This window comes from Podarcis liolepis, assembly GCF_965112155.1.
Source record: "Podarcis liolepis genome assembly, chromosome: 3".
Classification (NCBI taxonomy): Eukaryota; Metazoa; Chordata; class Lepidosauria; order Squamata; family Lacertidae; genus Podarcis; species Podarcis liolepis.
Window position 1 is genome coordinate 91489823 of NC_139557.1, and position 20892 is coordinate 91510714.

The 20892-nt window shown below is 42.8% G+C and overlaps 1 protein-coding gene across 1 annotated transcript in view; it reads right to left on the reverse strand.

Annotated features, from left to right (window-relative positions):
- GALNT14 (polypeptide N-acetylgalactosaminyltransferase 14) overlaps positions 1 to 20892 on the reverse strand; it is a 227255-nt gene that overhangs the window by 49786 nt on the left and 156577 nt on the right. The window contains exon 3 of the mRNA XM_083496106.1: positions 20171 to 20269. Coding sequence (XP_083352232.1) covers positions 20171 to 20269 — 99 coding nt within the window. The remainder of the gene's footprint in view (positions 1 to 20170; positions 20270 to 20892) is intronic.

A 20892-nucleotide genomic window follows, 5' to 3' on the forward strand; every position in this document is an offset into this window, starting at 1 on the left:
TAAGAACAGTTTCAGGTTAAGAACGGACCTCCAGAACGAATTAAGTTCTTAACTCGAGGTACCACTGTATATGATTTTTATTGGTTTTACATATAATCTAATTACGTAACACCGTATCCTCTTATTTTATCTCTTTGGCTCCACTGAGCCTAACAACTTCCCTTCCTCCTGTCTAACGGTTTACAAAATTAAACTTTACATCTTTACATTTCGCTTTGTTTCCCATCCTTGTTGTATCATTACCTAAAATATTATATTACTCAACCTGAAGAGGTAGCAATTTCTTCTTAGAAATCTTCAGATAACCCTGCTCATAATGTTAATTGCTTACAGTTGTCTTTCGGATAGGATATAAATTTGTTCCAGTCCTTTTGGAGTGCTTGGTCTTGCTGGTTCTGGATTCTTCCCATCAGTTTTGGCAGTTCTGCAAAGTCCATCAGCTTCATCTGCCACTCTTCTTTTGTTGGTAACTCCTGTTGTTTCCATCTTTGGGCTAACAAAATTCTTGCCGCAGTTGGTGCATATAAGATCAGGTTTTTTTATTTTGTCTCAGTATCTCTCTAACCACTATACCCAATAGAAAAGCTTCTGGTTTTTTTAAACAAAAGTGTTTTAAAACATTTTCTTTAACTCATTATGTATCATTTCCCAGAAAGCGTTTACCTCTTTACATGTCTACCACATATGGTAAAAAGTACCTTCCTTTTCCTTAAATTTCCAACATTCATTTTTTGTTCTATACGTTTTAGCCAGTTTAACGGGTGTCAAATACCACCTATACATCATTTTCATAACATTTTCATAACTGCATACTGCATGCAGTAAAATTAACACCTTTATTCCATAACCTCTCCCAACCTTCTAACTGTATATTGTGTCCAATAGCTTTAGCCCAATGTATTCTGCTGATTTTACCTCCTCATCTTTAGTATGCCATTCCAATAATAATTGCTTGGGAATCTTAAGTGACTGGGAACAAGCTATTAATGCTCCCACTCACCTCTCCCTTTCTGAAGATTTTTCAAGTGCCTCAACCCGGAAAGCTGAGGAAAACTAAAATGGCACCCTTTAAGACAGGGCTGGAGAACTCTTTTCAGCCCAAAGGCCACATTCCTTTCTGCATAACTTTCAAAGGGCCACATGTGGGTGGTGGGTGGGGCTACAGTCAAAAGTGAGGAGAGAATGCACATCTGGGCTTTCTGCAGATTCTACACCAGGGGTCAACAAACTTTTTCAGCAGGGGGCCGGTCCACTGTCCTTCAGACCTTGTGGGGGGCCGGACTATATTGGGGAGGAATGAACGAATTCCTATGCCCCACAAATAGTCCAGAGATGTATTTTAAATAAAAGCACACATTCTCCTCATGTCAAAACACCAGGCAGGCCCCACAAATAACCCAGAGATGCATTTTAAATAAAAGGACACATTCTAATCATGTAAAAACATGTTGATTCCAGGACTATCCTCGGGCCAGATTTAGAAGGCGAATGGGCCGGATCTGGCCCCCGGGTCTTAGTTTGCCTATCCATGTTTTACACACAGCGTCATCGGCTCCCACCCTCCACTCAGGTAGGAAAGTTCAAGGACACTTTCCGGCATGGCAAAAACACTAGAGGTGAGGAGGGAGGGTGGCCTGTGGAAAAGCCTGAGGGCCAGACAGGGTGGCCTGAAGGGGCTCATTCACCTTCCAGGCCTGAGCTTTGCCAGCCCTGCTTTAGAAGCATATTCTGAGTTTCAAACACTTGCTATTCAGCACATTATAGAGATGTGTATGTATGTGAATGTTCATGCGGGGGGGGGAGGAGAGGGAGGAAACAGAGATGAGGGGAATAGAGTGACTAAGATTGGAGAGGGAGCTGGAAAGGTTCTGTGAAAAAAAGAAGGCAAATACGGAGATATGCCAACTGCTTTCAGAGATCCAGAGCTATGTTCTGAAAAGAGGGGAGGGGGAGCCTCCAGGACATTTTGTTGTTGTTTTTCTGTCCCTTCCTTAACATCTGTTTGCGTGCAAACACCAGTTGCAAAGGAATGACTTCTTTAAAAGGGCAAAACTTTGGAAACTTGTTCACATGTGAGACAGAGAGACGGATGGATGAATGGGGTTCATGCTTGTCTGTGGATGTACGGAAGCGTGTGAATTTGGGTGGTGGATGGGAGATGCATGTGGATGGTGTATGTGTGGCTTTGGCCCTACACGTTTTGCGCTGAACATAGAAAGTCCTCTTGCATACACAAAATAGGGCTCTTATTTTGAACTGCGCACAAGTGCTTATTCCAGAAATCAACCTAAAGTTAGATAAGAAGACACTTAAAAGGCCAATCTGATAATATGCTTGGTGGATAACAGTACTTGGAAACTTGCTACATTGGGCCGGCTTTGATGGAGGGTTCTGCATCAGAAGGCCTTTTCAGCAGCGTGTGCAGTCTCTACAAGATAAGAGAACCTTTGCACTAACATCACCGCGTACGTATTTAATATATGCAGACACTCACCCAGTCTAAGATTTGGACTAATATCCCATGTAAGAAGCCATAGAAATGAAGGATTCAAGCTGACAACGACTGCGTACCCATTCATCATAGTGACAGGGGAGAGAGAAACATCGATGGATTCTACCTCTGCCTTGGAAGCAGGTGCTGGAATCCAAACCTCCTCAGGGCTCCAACATGCAGATGGTACCTTGCAGGAGCAGCTGCTGTCCCCATCACAGGGAATGCCCTGCATACCTCCCTCTCCACCGTACAAGAGAGTCGGCTGTCACGTGCAGAATCTCGGATTAATTCCAGAACCACTGGATTGACAAGCGGCGTGTCTGTGCTTCCAGATGGGGCCTTGATTTGCAAACAAGCCACTGAGATGTTACAAATAGATCATGGGCAACAGATTTCTTTCTTTCCTTACTTGCTAGATTTTCCCTAGTAAGGGTAATTCCAGGTTAATGGGGTTGGGGGAGAATATGGGCTGTTATTTTTTATGCCAACAGCGCTGTGTGGATGCTGCAAAAAACGTGTGTGCCATGAGCACTGGTGATCCCACAATAAACACTTATCTGGAAGCATCCTGAGATGACAGTATGCCATTAAAAAAAAAAATCATTTAAAAATTCCTACCCCATTGTAGTATTTACAAGCTGCAGAGATAACAAATGAGGGTGTCTGTGTGCTTTTGGAAAACCAACCAGTTATGACAACTCATTCTGAATGCAAATGCAAATCACTGCCAAGCTCCCATCAGCTTTTCTTACCCCTTGAACTGCGACTTAATTTTGAGTAACCTCTGCAATGTGTAGGGATGCGGGTGGCGCTGTGGGTTAAACTACAGAGCCTAGGACTTGCTGATCAGAAGATCAGCGGTTCAAATCCCCATGACGGGGTGAGCTCCCGTTGCTCGATCCCTGCTCCTCCCAACCTAGCAGTTCGAAAGCACGTCAAAGTGCAAGTAGATAAATAGGTACCACTCCGGCGGGAAGGTAAACAGCGTTTCTGTGCGCTGCTCTGGTTCGCCAGAAGCGGCTTAGTCATGCTGCCACATGACCCGGAAGCTGTACGCCAGCTCTCTTGGCCAATAAAGCAAGATGAGTGCCGCAACCCCAGAGTTGGTCATGACTGGACCTAATGGTCAGGGGTCCCTTTACCTTTACCTGCAATGTGTAAAGCAGGGATGGCTAGCTTGCAGCCCTCCAGATGTTAATGGACTCAACTTCCATCAACTCTGACCATTTGCCATGCTGGCTGGGGCAGATGACAGTCGGACAACATCTGGAGGGTTGCAGATTAGCCACGCCTTGTGAAGAGGGAGGTGAAGTGGGGATGTTGGAGGTGCATACAGACCTCCCATTTTCTGGCCTTTCTTAATATTGCTTGTACACACGCCAAAAGAGAAGCAGAGAAACAGCGCCCTGTTCAACCCCAGGGGGTGGTATGCCTCCTACCTGTTCAAACTACATTCATATGGTAGTTCCCTCAAATATTCTTTATTGAACTCTTACAAATTCTGCTCCAGCTTTCCAATTATACATATATACTTGCCTTTGTTTGTGTGTGGGTAGCTTCCTTCGTTTGGCTTTGATACACCCAAAACACAACATGTTTGATATCACAACTCTTTGAAGCACCTTGACTTCAAAAAAAATAAAAATGAATTACAAGCACCTCTGTCGGAAGGAATACTAAAGAGCCAAGAATCTATCTGAAGAATCCTTATGGCCAGTTGTTGCTCTGTTTTGATCAGCCCTCATTTATCGCACTACACACACAAACACGTTTGATTCATAGGATTTAATTAAACAGAATACAATCTAAAGACCCTGAAGCTAACAGGAGCACAGCATCTATGCCTTGTGGACTTCCCACAGACAGCTGCCTTCTGGCAGTCAACAACGGGCAAACATTTACAATGACTTGCAGCACCATCCAGCCATTTCAGGTACATAAAGCTGTCATTCAATGCAACACTGAGTGGTACATCAAACCAGCATGGTCTACTCTGATGGTCAGCAGCTCCCCAAAGGCTTGAGCAAAAGTCTTCCCTGGTTGGTCCTTTTAAATAGAAATGCTAGAGGCTGAATCTGTGGTACTATGAATGTCAAGTGTTGTGTAAAATGTAGAATGGCTATGCACAACCTTCACTGTAGGAGACAGTATGTCTCTGAGTACCAGCTGCTGGTGCTCACAAATGGTTGCCCTCAGGTCCTGCTAGTGGGCTTCCCAAAGGGACCTGTCTGGCCACTGTGAGAACAGAATGCTGGACTAGATAGACCATTGGCCTGTTCAGGAGGCTCTTATATTCTTACATTTTTGATACCTGGGAGCTTCTAAGAAGAATCCATTTAGTTCACCAAGGTTTGCTTCGAAGGAGAACTTGCTGGATCAAGTCCTGTATATACAGTCATACCTTGGAAGTCGAATGGAATCCATTCCGGAAGTCCATTCGACTTCCAAAGCATTCAGAAACCAACACGCGACTTCCGATTGGCTGCCGCAGCTTCCTGCGGCAGCCAATCAGAACCCACGGAACCCGTGTCGGACATTTGGGTTCCAAAGAACGCCTGCAAACCGGAAGACTCACTTCTGGGTTTGTGGTGTTTGGGAGCCAAAACATTCAACTTGCAAGGTGTTTGACTTCCGAGGTATGACTGTATAAGGGATTTCATTATCCTGCTCATACCTCCTAGTATTAAAAACAAAAACAAAAACAAGTTTGGATGTTGGATTGTGATTATTTATGAAAGTAATTTATCTCCATGGCAACACATTAGAACCTGTGGAAGATTTGGGCGGGCCAAGGGGGGAGGAAGAGAAAGCCAACAATAACCTAAAATGCTCAAAGGGTCAGAGGTCACAGATACTGAAATCAAGTGGAGAGCAAGTGAAGTGGGGGGAAACCAGCAGAAATGAAACACTCCAGCATCCCAGAATGACTAATTACATAGGGGAGAGAGAGAGAGAAATCGTTCAAGAATAACTATAAATGAGTGTTGATTACAAGGCAGCTTCCACGTTTCCCTCTCAAATACCCACCAGCTCTTTGAAATTCAAGAGTTCTCTTATGTGAACATCAAAAAGGTAAAAGCATGCTTCCTCATTCCGAGAGATGATTAGAAAGAGTGGGGGGAGGGATCTAAATGATGTGGCCATGGGGTTGCGGGGGGGGGGGGTAGTGTGGAAATAAAGGAAAGGAGAAGTCAGCACAAAGCACTAATTATACAGTTTCAGAGTAACACCTGGTTTATTTTTTTTACTCTTTTAATCAACGTCATTTGAGCACAGCTCCTATGAAGTGCGTTTTCACTCCCAAGGAACTTGAAAGAAGTGGGAAAGTTGTTTTCAGCAAGGCAGGCTTCTAAACAGGGGTGCCAACTTCAGTGGGTTCAATCCGCTTGGTTGATTAATTAGAAGGGCCCAATTTCAATGGGTGTGAAAGGCACCCTTGCTTCTTTATCCAAGGCTATTTTTGGTCCCGGTGTGTTAATGTTCACAGAGAAAACGAAATGTTCAAGACTTCCTTTGCTTCCCTAACAATAAGTGGTAGAGTTATGGCTTACAAAAATTATATTACTTTATTCACTGGAAAGGGCAGAAGGTTAATCAATTAAAATCAAAACTAATCTGCTGCCTGGGGTACGGATGGGAACTGCAGCCCAAAACATCTTGAGGGTTCTAGGTTGGGGAAGGCTGCTGTAGAAGAAGCAGGGAAATCTGTTGGTAGCTTCTTCTCCCTGCTCTTAGAAATCTCTGAACTGGCTCTTGCTGGGTGGCCACAGAAAAGCACTGCCTTGCTCTCAGCCTAATGGGCATTGTGGGATTGAGACGATACATAAAATAAAGACTGCAGAGCACTTTCATGCAATGAAAAAATGTTATAAAAACCATTACAATAGCACTGAAATGATCCATTTGGCGGTGTTAGACACACTCCAGCTCCTCCTTTGTTCTGTCTTTAACTGGGCTAATGCCCGCTTCCTTGTTCCTTCCTTCAGGCTCCATGTTGGCACGCAAGGCCTCTGCCTCCCCCCCCCCCTTTGCTGCCCAGCTTGGCATCAGCCCCCAGTACAGCCCTGCAGCCAGAAATCCAATGGGGAGTTGGGCATTTTGCCTACAGTATCATACACAACAGCTTTTCCTAGTCGGATGACTGCCAGTCAATGTGTCTTTTGAAGCTTCCACTCTTATTAATGACTTCTTTTTTTTAACAGTGCCAGGCTGTTCCTAGAACTTACTAAATTGCCCATAAGTACAAGGGAACATGAAGGGACGCAGGTGGCGCTGTGAGTTAAACCACAAAGCCTAGGACTTGCCGATCAGAAGGTCGGCGGTTCAAATCCCAAACCAAGCCAAAGCCCAGAAAAAACGGAAAAACCTTCCATATTTTTAATTCACGCTCTATTCAATGCGTAACAGGGTTTCATTGAGCTGAATTGGCAAGAGAACTAAGTAGTCAGAGTGACAAAAAGATGTGGTTGTGGTACAGAGCCCATTTCTTGCAGAGATGGCCTTTCTCTCCTTGGTTATTTAACCTGCGGCCCATCAATTCTCTCAGTATTTATCTATTATAAAATTTATATCTCACCTTTCCCCCAAGGAGCTCAAAGTGACATATACACCTCTCTCCCTCTCCATTTTTTTAAATATCCACAACAAACCTGTGACGTAGGTTAGGCTGAGAGATAATGACTGACCCAAGGTCACCCTCAACTGAGAGGGCAGGGGAAGCTGGCAGTTTTTCTCTGGCTCAGATGTTAAAGCAAACTAGAGAAGAAATTATAGGTTTGAAAAGTTTGCTTCTCCTTTGACGTAAGCTTTAAGAAACGCCATGAATTCTTTTCAAGCCTGCCTAGGGAGAAAGTTTGCCAGAATCTCTAATCGGAACATGCCTAAATCACTCATCCTTCTGCTTCTCTGATCATCCAAAACTGTCCTTTAGAGATTCCACATGTAGATAATTGTCTCCCCTACTTGGAGCTGCCAGGGCAGCTGTAAAAGGAAATGGAGAGAGCTGCCCCTGTTGAACACAGTATTAGGGTATTCAGACATGATTTTTCTCACAAGGCCTTTTGTCTGGAGACTGTGCTAGAGAGTGCTGTAAGATGAAGGCATGTTTCATCCCTTTCCCCTGAGGCAAAGGTCAAAGTTTGCCAGCATAAGTAATCTGTAAGTAGTATATTACCTCACATTCCCTCGCAGCTGCCTCTGGCACTGGTCTGCCTCAGTCCCTTCTGTTCTCTGCTGTTTATTATTTAGAGAGAGAGAAAGAGAAATGCAGACTGGTTCCCTGCTTTCCAAGAACATTTCTGCAGTGAGGTAAGAGCCTCACTGGAGTTAAGAAGAGCCAGAAACATTTATTAAGGCAAGCTTATAATGCTTATGTCAGTGCCTCAGCAAATGAGGGTCAGGGAGAGCTCCCCACCCATTCCTATGCATTCAAGAGTCTTCTCTTCCTCTGGGAAAACAGAGTCGGCCAGAGCTAGGGTGGATTCATGCCACAGAATTTTCTTAGGTGAAATGTTGTATTTCATACTTGAGTTTTAACCAATTGCCATATGTGTAGCTGGAGGGGGGGGGTATAATATTAACATTTATTGGTATCCCACTCTACCTCATAAGCAGAGGATGACATTAAGGGGGTTGATATCTGGCCTCTGAGATGCCTGCATTCATAGCTTCAGGCACTGTGAATCTCTTCTATAAGTCATTTCTTTTGTAAGTTTCCTATCAGATTACCCAGGCTTGCCCCAGTGGCAGGGGTTGCCTTTGTCTATAGTGCAGGCAGTCCTCACTCTCTGCTGAGTCATCTGAAATTGCTGTTTTGCAATGATAAGTATGGTTATAGTGGTGCCTGAGGGACAGCTCTGCTCTCCTGGCTTCCAAATAACATGGGTCGCTGCAACTTACTGGGAGGGTCAGCATGAAGATTGGAATGGGATTTGGCTCCACGGCCATGCCCACATCTGCAATGCTCCCTTCTTCTTCTTTTTAAATAATTTTCATTGATTTTCTTTTTCTCATAACAAATATCCAGTATCAATAACATTCATTTTCCAATTTCTCCCCTCCCTATTGACTTCCTTCAGCTTCCATTTCTGGTTCATTATGTCAAATGTTACATTCTGCTGTTTGCATATAGTACTATGTTGTCACATTGTTAAATTTCTTGTTCTCTGTAAATAAAGTTGTAAATGTTTATTTAAATCCTGCCAGAGAGTCCATGTTTTTTGTTGTTTCTGCAAATATGTTGTAAGAGGTTCCCATTCTTTTTCGAAATCACTATTGTCCTTTTCACGCAGTTTATCTGTAAACTTTGCCAACTCTGCATAGTTCACCAACTTTTCTTGCCATTGTTCTTTTGATGGTATTTCTCCAGCCTTCCAGTTTTGTGTTATTAAGATTATTGCTGCTGTTGTAGCATACATGAATAACGTCCATTTTTCTTTCAGCAGCTCTTGTCCTAAAATACCTAACAGAAAAGCTTCTGGTTTTTTAACAAATGTTATTTTAAACATTTTTTTTCAATTCATTGTATATCATTTCCCAGAAATGTTTAATGCAATGCTCCCTTCTGTCTTGCTCAGGAGCAGCACATCCCCTTTCACCGCTTGGCACGCTGCCCCATTCCATCACCATGCCACCCTGGAATCCCTTATCTGGATTGCGTGGCAACACTTGCAAAGCAGTGATGACAGTGTGTTCTGGCAAGATCTTGCCAAAATCTTGCAGGATCTCATGTGAGATTTTGGTGATATCTCGCAAAATGTTGGCGATATCTCACTGGAAGCTGGCATCAGTGCCCGTGCCACTTCTCTGCTGGTGGCAGAGGTGGGCAGGCCGGCCCTGTCCTTACCTGTCCACTTCCCAGTAAATGGCACTAATATGTGGTGCTCAGAAGGTGAGAGAGCAGCGTGGCCCCACCTGCCACTACCACGTGCTTATATCTGATCTCTGTAAGACTCCGCCTGACTAAAAGCTACTTCAGTTGTACTGAACCCAATGCCAATGAAGTTAAAACACACACAAAAAGCATTTAATTAATACAAACTTATCACAATATATCCTCAGCTAGCTGGCAACATGGACATAGTAGAGCAAATGTGATACATATCGGGTGGATATGTTCAAGCCTTCTGCCTTTAATTCCTACTAAATTAATAGAAATTCCCAGGGTGGTTGGACCTTTAAATCCCATGGATGTACTTTTGAAATACTTGGGAGAATTTGGCTCAGAAAACAAAGTGGAGTTAATAATTCATTTGATAAAAGCAGCTAGAATATTGATGGCCCTGTTTTGGAAGAAAGCAGACATTCCAGTCAATAAGAAAATGGGAAGAAAAATGTTGGGCCATGAAAAGATCTTTGAACGTGGCATTTATTTCACTAAAGGGGAAGGAGAGTGAGGCATTTAAATGTTGAGGGTCTTAGATGGTTTCTTCTGCTTATTTATTTATTGGGTCTTTGGATGCATCACTGGGTAGACTTTGTGATATATTGAGATGAAGAATGGAGCTCTGTGAAATATTAGTTAAATTAATGGAGCAAGCTTAACTATGTCTACATGGAAAGAGGTCCTACTGAATTCAATGGGGCTCACTCCCAGAAAAGTAGGATCAGGACTGGTGTGCATTATGAGCATAGCTTCAAATGTTTCTGCAGTTATTATAGCTGCGTTTACGCAGCATGCTAAGCCATGGGTTTAGCCCTATGAGGGCAACAATCACCTTCACATCTGGCTCACTTGCTCTCCTCTCCCCTTCCAAAGCACCCTTCCCTTTCAGATCTACCACCGCTTGTCATCATGCCTCAACCTGGAGAAATTAGCTAGTCTAAACAATGGTTAGGGAATGGTTAGGCTGTGATACTTGAGTTGTTTTTATATATAACGTTGAGTATGTTTTGATGTTAAAGCAAGAAAACGAAGCATCACTCTAATACAACAATTATCCATACAAACAGGAAACAACACATTTATCATACTATCAAGATCAACACATTAGAGCCACTTAAAACACAAGTTTAACAGCTGAGGCTATTTAAAGGAAGGCTTCTGAAACTCATAAACATGACTATACTTCTTATTTGAAAGCTAAGTGATTAGACTAGTGAGCCTCTCATGAGAGAGTTCATCACCGTGGAACCATATGGGTGGAATATTTTATCGGACAGTCCCTACTGTTCTCCTGAACAGCAGAGTCCACCAACTTGGATGGTTTTAAAAAACAATTAGACAAATTTGTAGAGGATATGGTTATCAATAGCTACAAGGCACAGTGGCTATGTTCCACCTCTACTTTCCGAGGCAGTTTGCCTCTGAATACCAGTTGATGGAAATTGCAAGTGGGGAAAGTGCTGTTGCCCTCAATTCCTGTTTGCAAGCTTCTCATAAGCATCTGGTTGGTCATGGTAAGAACACGGTGTAGGACTAAGATGGGTATTTGTCTGATCCAGCAGGGCTCCTTTAATTTTTACTGAATTTATATACCACCCTATACCCAGAGGTCTCAGGGTGGTTCTTCTTACTTTCTATGTCTTCCCCTGAGTGGCTGGCAGTGCTTTCCCACATGGATATGCTTAACCTCAGTCTAGCTTGTGGTGTCGTGAATCTCTCAAAAAAGCACCCAGTGCCAGGCTATTACGCTATCCATCACAGTAGCCAATATTCAACAGTCTAAGTCAGGATGGCAATTGATACGTTCACCCCATGTGTACAGATCTGGAGAACAGACCCTATTCCACGTGATCTATAGGGAAGGAGATATATGAAACAACCTGGACCTTGTGATTATCCTCTGAGGCCCTTCTTTGTGGGTCTCCTCCACTAGAGGTCTGGAGGGTGGCAGCACAATAATGGGCCTTTTCTGCAATGGCTCCCCATTTGTGGAATGCTCTCCCCAGGGAGATATCTTTAGGTGCGAGGTGAAAACATTTTTATTTAGCCAGGTCTTTGGTGAATTAAACCATCTGTGGCCCTTTAAAGTGTGAGGGTATGTTGCTTTTGTTTGTTCCTTTGATATGTATTTTTGTGTCTTTCTTCAACTATCAGAATGCTTAATTTGTCTTTGGCTAATTAAACAATCTATGGCCTTTTAAACTGGGCAGAGGGCCTTCTCGGTAGTGGAGCCCTCCCTGTGGAACGCCCTCCCACCAGATGTCAAAGAGAACAACAACTACCAGACTTTTAAAAGACATCTGAAGGCAGCCCTGTTCAGGGAAGCTTTTAATGTTTGATGTATTACAGTATTTTAATATTTTTTTGGCAGCTGCCCAGAATGGCTGGGGAGGCCCAGCCAGATGGGTGGGGTATAAATAATAAATTATTATTATTATTATTATTATTATTATTATTATTATTATTATTATTATTATTATTATTATTTTATGTATTTTTATGAAGGATGAAGGATAGCAAAGAAACTTTAATAATAATAATAATAATAATAATAATAATAATAATAATAATAATAATAATACTACAGTGGTACCTCAGGTAAAGAACTTAATTCGTTCCGGAGGTCCATTCTTAACCTGAAACTGTTCTTAACCTGAAGCACCACTTTAGCTAATGGGGCCTCCCACTGCCGCGCGATTTCTGTTCTCATCCTGAAGCAAATTTCTTAACCCGAGGTAATATTTCTAGGTTAGCAGAGGCTGTAACCTGAAGCGTATGTAACCTGAAGCGCATGTAACCTGAAGCGCATGTAACCCGAGGTACCACTGTGTTTAGCATGGAGAATTGGGGATCATAGAGATCTATGAGACTCTGCTTTTCTGTAGCCCAAAAAGAATAGCTATGGTTTTGCAGGGATCTGCTCTTATGCGGGGAGAGCTTTTTCATTAACAATCTCATGGCTCCCAATTATGAAGGACAATTAGCTGCGAAGCTCTCTTGGTTTGCATGGAGATTATGTTTTCAAGGACAGCCTCCGAGTTCCTCTGGATGAGCCATGGAGAGGTCTGGGCACATGGCCATTTTTTCATTTGCTAGTTCACTCTTGGCTAAGCTTTCCTACGGGGGACTGAGGAGATGCCTAATTTTCACTGCAGGCTTTCTAAAAGTAGCATTTAATTCCCATGTGTGTCTTGAATCTACAAAGCACCAAATACAAAGCTCCTTCCTGCAAGGAACAGAGAAAGCTTTCTTACAGCCTCTGCACGTCTAGAGAGCCTCCCCACTCTAGGTGTGCAAGTTGTACAAGTGTAACTAGGGCGCATCTGTCTGTGCATTTGCAAGCAGTGGCTAAATAGAAAGGTGAGCACCTGCCACTGGTTATTGCTTGGCTTGATAAAACATGGGAACTTTTAGCTGCGGACAAGATTTCAACCCACTTTAAAGGGGCATGAAAGCAGTTTGTTGCGGATGGCTCACTAGAAAAATGGTTTCCATTTATTACATATGTAGACTCAGCAAAAACAATGCACAGAAGGCAGTTGCATCTGAGTTCAGTATTCATTTTGGAAAGTTAAAGGCAGGGAGTCAGGAAAGGAGAGAATAAACAAAAGCAAAGAAACAGCTTCAGAATTGGAATCTTTGCTGATTTTGAATTTTCTGGTACTGTTTAGAACTTGAAATATATAAGAAACACTTGCTATTGCTTTTGAAACTCTAACTTTTTGGGAGAAAAGTTTTAAAATAGTTGATCAGCTCCAAGTGCTGCATGAGTCCTCGTTTTGGTTTCCTGTGCACCTTGTTGTTGTTTTTAACTTATGGCATCTGCAATTGACTGCTTTGAAGCCAAATCGGAATGTATTTTGATGTTTTATCCTTGATGCAATCTTTAGGATGTATTTTAATTGCTCTAAGCCACTTCGGGAGCCAATCTTGGCTGGAACCAAATAACAATGATCATTTAGATAAAGAGGCTTTTAATAATGATCAGGAGTGGGTGATGGGGCAGCTGAGCAGCTGTAGCAGGTACCTGTGCTGTCACACTCTTGGCCCCACCTCTGCCCAGGAAGCAGAAGTGGTACCAGTACCAGGAGACCAGCTCTAAGGTAGTGTTCCACCACCTGCTCCCGACAGAGATGATACATCCTTACAGGTGACAGTAAGCACTTAATGGAAAAGTGTGCAGTCCTGCAGTATCTAAGGTTAATATTAGGGGTTAATGGACATCCTTTTGCTTGCCCTAATAGGGACTGAGTGGCAGTAAAGCACAGGCACCTTGGCTAATTATTTACTTGACTCCACCTGCTTCATTCTTCAATGCCATTAAAACTTCCTTCCATTCTGTTCATTTCCTTCTTGTTTTTCTTGGAGTTCTAACTTTTTCCCGCTTAGTATGGCTTGGTGGCAAAATTTTCTCCAGTTGTAAGCTATGGTAGGCTTCTGCCATGGTGTGTGTGTGTGTGTGTGTGTGTGTGTGTGTGTATAGAGCACACTAAAGTCAGAAAGAAATTATTTTCACTTGCTTTTCAGATAGCTGTACTGGTATGCTGCACTAAAAATAATACTGGGCATACTTATTTAATTACTAGTAAGTCCACCCAACCCAGTGGGATTCTTTCTGAGTAAAACTGCATAAATCTGGCAATTCTGATTTGAGGTATCTATAGTAGACATTGCTAAAGGGCAGACTTCTTTCCAGATTTTTGTATCTGGCTCTGCCCGCCATTGGTTCTGCCTCCATCCACTGGGGGCATGTGTCCCCCACAATAGATTACAGATGAGAGGAAACAGCCTCAACAGGAAAACAAAAAAGATTGCCTACCCCTGATCTAAAACCATCAGATTTCAAACCCATCCTCTATCTTGAATCCAATTCAAAACCGTTTCAAGAAATTTTAATTGCCAAGTCTGATTGCATTGGAAGGGTATATTAACACTTATAGGCCTTCCTCAAAGGTAGTTCCTCAGAAAAAAAAACCATGTCTCAACATGCTAAAGCCTAGCAAAGTTTTGGGTGCCAGGTCATAGCCAACCTCATAAAATAGTGAGAGACATGAGTTTCTGGAGCCAGAGCTTGAGGTACAAACCACAGGCCACACAGAGCTGGGGACAGTTTTGACCTGGAATCTTTTATATCATCATCATTATCATCATCACCACCACCACCATCAAATTTGTAACCACTGCCCTTCACCAGCAGGTATCTAGGCAGAATTAAAAATAAAAAAGTTATAACATACTACAGTCATAGGAATCTGTGTCAAGGGCCAGAAGTGCATCTTCAGCATTCACTGAAAGATATATTGTGAATAAGCGAGTCTCACCTCTGTGGGGATGGAATTCCACAACTTAGAGTCGCCACAGAGATTGCCCTCAGCCAGGCCACATACTCCCTGAACTTCTAAGGGAGATTGAACCACCAAAAGAGCACCTTCTGCTGATCTGAACATCCAGGAGGGTCTGTAGGGAAGGAGGCGGTCTCTCAGATAGTTGAGGCCTGAGTTGTTATAGCCCTTGTAGGTCCAGAGCTGAAGAAGTCAGCTGGCTGCTGGAATGGCAGTTACCCTGGAGCCCAAGAACTTGTCATAACTCAGGGAGCCTTCAGGCCTACTGCCTCAACCCAAAAGACCATCACAATCCAGGGAACATTCACCACTTAGGGGTAATGGAGAATGGATCCATCTGTTCCCACTTCTGGCTTCAGCTATCCCTAACATGAAGCGCATCCTGCTTCAGGCAATAATTTGACATTTGCAGCTGAGCAACTGGGGAATGTTTTGGTCAGTGCTATTTTTATGCGCCTCATTGGCAACAAGTGGAATTGATATTGCGTGACAAGAGATGAAGTAACATGAGTTTTGCAAAGAACCCCTTCAAATTTGTGACTAGCGCTTTAGAAATTTGCATTGCTATAGAAAGAGAACATGTAATTATGATTGCATTAGAGATGCACATATTTCAAATTCCCCGTTATCTTGTCACTCCCCCCCCCCTTTAAGACTTCATTGACTTCTAAATGCTCTTTATTGGTTGAAAGCCAACAGTGAGGAGAAAAATGCCCTTTCTATCTTCAAGCTGGGAAAAAGGAGGGAAAAGGTATTTATACATACAAATTTTATAGAAAAAACAATTTGTACATTTGTGACAAACTTACAGTATTCTTAAGTGATGTTAGCTATACTTAGAGAAGACTCATGGAAATCAGCAGAATTAAGTTAATAAAGTTCATTAATTTTACTGTGAGTACGACTTAGCTGGATCACATCCACAATCATTAGATTACCGCAACACGTTATGCTTGGGGCTGCCTCTGAAGACTGTCTTGAAACTTAAGCTGGTGCAGAATTCAGCGGCCAGCTTGCTCATTGAGGCAAGATGGTTTGAATATACTGTATAATGCCAATCCTGACTTGACTGTACTGGCTGCCAGTTAGTTTCTGGACCCGATTCAAAGTGCTGGCTTAAGCAGTTCAGGAGTGCAATACTTCAAGAACCACATCTTCCCATATGAAACAACCCAGATGCTCTGATCATCACCAGAGGATGCTCTCCCTAGGGAAGCTCACATATCCTTACATGCCAGGCAAAAACATTCCTCGTATCCCAGGCCTTTGGCTAATTAAATAAGATATGGCCTTTTAAACCAGGGCATCTAAGTTTGGCCTGATTGAGGGACAGTATTTCAATATGAGTAGAAAAATGAGAGCACCCCTGAACTTTTTATTTAAGAAAAAAAAACTGCCTGTGAGTATATGAAAAGGATTGCTCCAAATCTCTTTGCTCTCTCTCACTCACTCATTTTTGAACCCAGCTCAGATTCTCATCTTGAGTTGCTTCTTACGCCTTCATAGACTATTTTGTCCTGCACTCTGCCTGATCTTGTCTCCACCATCACCCAGACTCAGCAGATGCTTGGCTTAATTATGTCCTACAAATCTCCAACCATAGCATCCATAACATCTTGGATGATATGCTATGTGCTGGCAGAAATGAAACTCATCTGATTAGTACAACTCTGTTTCTTTAGGGTCTTCAAGTGCTACATCTAAATGATGGAACTGAACATCCCCCGACTGCTGTGATATTAACAAGCATTACTCTCTGCTTATTAGAAACTGAGCAGGAAACAAGGGGATGGCGATAACTGGTTGACTTGCCCAAGAACAATGTGGAAGATGAACACAGAGCCTAAAGTCTAGGTCTGCATTCCCAACCTAGTGACCACCAGATGCTTGGATGACAACTCCCATCAGCCAACCAGTTTTTATATAGGCAAGAGAAAACAGTATGTTTTGAATGTCAGCATTTAAATCCATTAAATAAACAAACACAACTACAAAAAGGGATAAAATGGTGCAGTTGTTTTTACATGATAGAGCTGGTCAGAAGTTAAACAATATGCGGAAACACATTTCTCATGGATGGGACAATGATTCCCTCCATAATCTGTCCATGGCTTTTCACCAACTGTGAAACAGTGTTTACTCTTGGTGACAAAATGGCAGGTGAGCCAGGCGGCAAAACTGGTTTATCCCATTGTGGCAGCATGTTAACATTTCCAAAAAAAATCTGACCCACTGAACTGGGCATATTCAAGCTTTTCTGGGGATGATAGCTTCCCTTGGAAAATAAAATTAGACCCAAGCTCTGAAAATCTGAAAATTCTCCACAGGCTGTTCCTTATATTACCAGACTCCAGTCAGTGATGATAAGCAAAGATAGAGTCAAGGCACAGAAAATAATTTCACATAAGTTTAAATCCTGGATATCTCTTACCACCATCACCTCCCACATCGCCCAGTGGGAAAGAGTGTGCAATTTTCATATTTGAAGTATTTGAAATGAATCATTTGTGAACAATCTGCATCCCTGCAATTAATTGCTCCAGAAAGTGGTGGGATCGTTTTGAATAATGAATGAGCTTGGTAATTGCACGATCTGTTCGCAGAGGACTTGCCAATATGGACAAAAAGGCGGGAAAGAGAGCTAAACAACATCAAAATGAATCACTGAGTACAGCATTCTCCTAAAAAGAACTGCATCAGCATTCAAGAACAGGGAGGTTGTGCCATTGAAGTCCCCAGCAGGCATTCAAAAATATTGAAAGAGTCAGAAATCCACATGAGTCTAAGCGCTGTTCCTCACATGCAGGAAAATCATTGTGAAATAAAAATGGACAAAGTCAATAAAGCTAGGTCCATCATCTTGCCTTGCCGCAGAAGCACCTAGCATGACAAGATGTTCTTCACATGCACCCACAGCATGAACTACTGGGGAATGCAAGAAACAACCACATGTGAGGTCAGAGGTCAACTGCATTGGTGTCAGGGGTTGGACTCAAGGGGGAGAGATGGAGGAGGAATGGTGGAGATTCCTGACGCTGCAGGAGGAGGAGAATGCAACATTGATTAACAGCAGGGCTTTGAGGAGTTTGAGGGAAGTCACAGCTCAGAGATAGATGAACAGAAGAGTTGCGAAGAGTTAGGAGAAGGGGAGGGGAGGCAGAGGAAGACCAGCCAGCTGACACGTTGTCACTGGAGAGTATTTCTGAACCCCCTTCTCCCAGAACTCGGCGCTCGTTAAAGAGTGCAGGAACAAAGGACCCAAAGACAGTTGACCATGAGCGGCCACCGTAAGGGGAAGTGCTGTTGCTATGAGGAGGGAGGAGGAGCTGGGTTGGAGCAACACATTTATCAGGGTATACTGCATTCTTTTGTGTCTTGCTGTTATGAATGAATAAACTCATTAAAAAGGACTCTACCTTGTTCTCGCTGCTTCTTGCTGCCACCAGGGGAGGAATAGAATTCCTGAAGCCTTGACAACTGGTCTCCCCCTCCCAGTGATGTACCAGACTAGAAGGAGGAAGGCACTCTTACACTGGTGTAGTTGCACATGTTATGTGTGTGTGTGTGCGCGCACACACACACATGTTAATATTTAGTACTTAGCATTTCTTAGGGCTGTGTATGGAACCCCTCCCCCCAATGGACCCCTGGATTGGGCTAATTTGCTCTGTTCTACCCCAGGTACCATCCACCTCACATTGGATCTGTCCCTGAAGCAACTGGAGGGGGCATGGCTAAGAGTTTTTAAAGAATTTTTAAAACCCTATATTTACCCCTATTTTAAAACACAGTTCAGAGGTGGGTGGAGGATCCAATCTTGCATGAAGAATGGTATTTGCAAGTTTGCGGTGAAGTATTATCTGCCCAAAGCAGAAGGTACAGACATGGAGGTTCTGGCCCAAAATAAGAAAGTGTTTTAACATGGTTTGGCCAGTTTGTTTGTTTTAGCTGCGGAAACAGAGCACATTCTTCGCTTACATAATATATGCACATGCTGTTCCTGACATTGCCTGTCATTTACACACTTAAAAAATGCATGCAACTTACGTGCCTAATTACATCACCATCACATACTTCCAGCTGCACATTATTTTGCCAGCTAAACCATCCAACTGCACACTAAAAAAAAACACACACCATGGGCACATTTTCACAGCACTCTTTTAAGGTCGACAGGTATTCAAATGGCAGGTATGGGGTTGAGGTTTAGGGCTTTGTCTAAGGTTTGAGGCTGAGTTAAAACTTGAACCAGGAGAACTTCACAGCTAACAATCTTAACTGCACCAGTTACAGATAGGTAGCCGTGTTGGTCTGCCATAGTCAAAATAAAAAAATTCCTTCCAGTAGCACCTTAAAGACCAACTAAGTTAGTTCTTGGTATGAGCTTTCGTGTGCATGCACACTTCTTCAGATACACATGAGTGTATCTGAAGAAGTGTGCATGCACACGAAAGCTCATACCTAGAACTAACTTAGTTGGTCTTTAAGGTGCTACTGGAAGGAATTTTTTTATTTTAACTGCACCAGTTCCCAGTCCTCACAAATAACACAAGACAAAGTGGACAGCAATATAGGCCAAACGCTGTACAGGTCAGCGTCTATACATGCAAGGTCAACAAAAATAATGGGCTAAAGAAGAGAGGGTAGCCATCCTGTCTCTTTGCTGTATGATATGGGCATAAAGGGGGCAATTTCTGACAATTTCATCTTATGCCGTTGGTTGGTGGGAATCAGTTGCAGTGATTTTTCCTGATATAATTTCAAGCCTTTCACAAAAATCAATGACTGTTATAAATAACACTATGCCAACATCTTCTCTCTATTCCTTGAAAGTTTTCTTCCTCTGAAAAAGAGCCAATCTTTCTTAAGATCACTATATATGTGTGTGTGAATTTACAGAACTTTGAGCTTACCTTATGATTGCAAGGTGGCCTAGTGTCGTGTGTATAGGCTTTCACAGGATTTTTTTTGGGAGGTGGGGGTGGGGAGGGCTGCAAAGTAAAATCCTGAAAGCAGGGCAAGCTAGAAAAATATTGCTGGCACATTTTGCCCCTTTTCTCAGGTTCTATACATGCTAGAAACCTGATCTAATAAATTCTGATCTGATAACGTCCCATAGAAGGTGCTATATAATGTTCTCTTCCCCCAGGTTTTAATTGGAGTGTCGGAATCTGGGGACCACTGGTAAGGTGAGCGCACAGCATTGGTGAAATAGTCCCCAGAACAAAAGAAAGGGGACTTGCAAGCATCCCAATATGAAAGTAGGCAAACAAAAATTCTCTCCCCTTTCCTAATATTTAATTGCAGCTTCTTTTCTCATCAATTAGTGGGGAATGGTAAAAAAGGAAGAAGATATGTGAGACAATTTTGGCACAGCACTAGTTAATAATGCACTTGGCATCTTGGAAGCCATTTGACTGTCAACTTCACTGTCATATGACTCGGTCTTACCTTCTTATCGTCCTTAGTAGCGTGGACCTGGCCTCATTATGGAAAGTGATGATGATGCTGGTTGGTGGCAGATCTGTGCGATAGTGCAAAGTAGTGCATCTGAATGAAGGAAGAGACAAAAGTATTGCTCAGGTTATGGAATCATTAAGAGTGTGGTGTTCAATAGATTTCCTTCCCAGTAGGGAGGTGCTAAGTGACAACTAAAACCCATCTGTGCAGCTCTGAAATTTGTGCTATTCATTCTTCATTAAAGCAATGCTATGTGAATATAGGTTCAATGAAATGAAACTGGGTTTGATGAGACACAGGATTGCAATGTGAAAGATTATGCCATTCTTCTAAACAAGATAAAGAGCCACTGGTGAGAAGTCCACCAGCACCTGAAACCCAGGATGAAACTGTGTCACTTACAGGACACTCTGTTTGTCCTATAAGCCAACCAAGTTGCAAGTTGTGCATCCTTGCCAATCCCACCATAAGCTTCTTTGCTCAGCCTCAGTGAAGGGTTTGGGATTGGATGGAAAGGAGAGAAAAAGCTCAGTGTCGCCTATGTGTTGAAGGCACTCCACCCCTAATTTCCACATCAACTCACCAAGTCCCATAATACACGTTGCAGAGGTAGGATCACAATGAACCCCACAGGACCAACAAAATCCTGAGACATAAGAGGTGATCTCCTATAACTACTTCGAGTGACCTTTCTAGGAATGAGCAAAACTGCT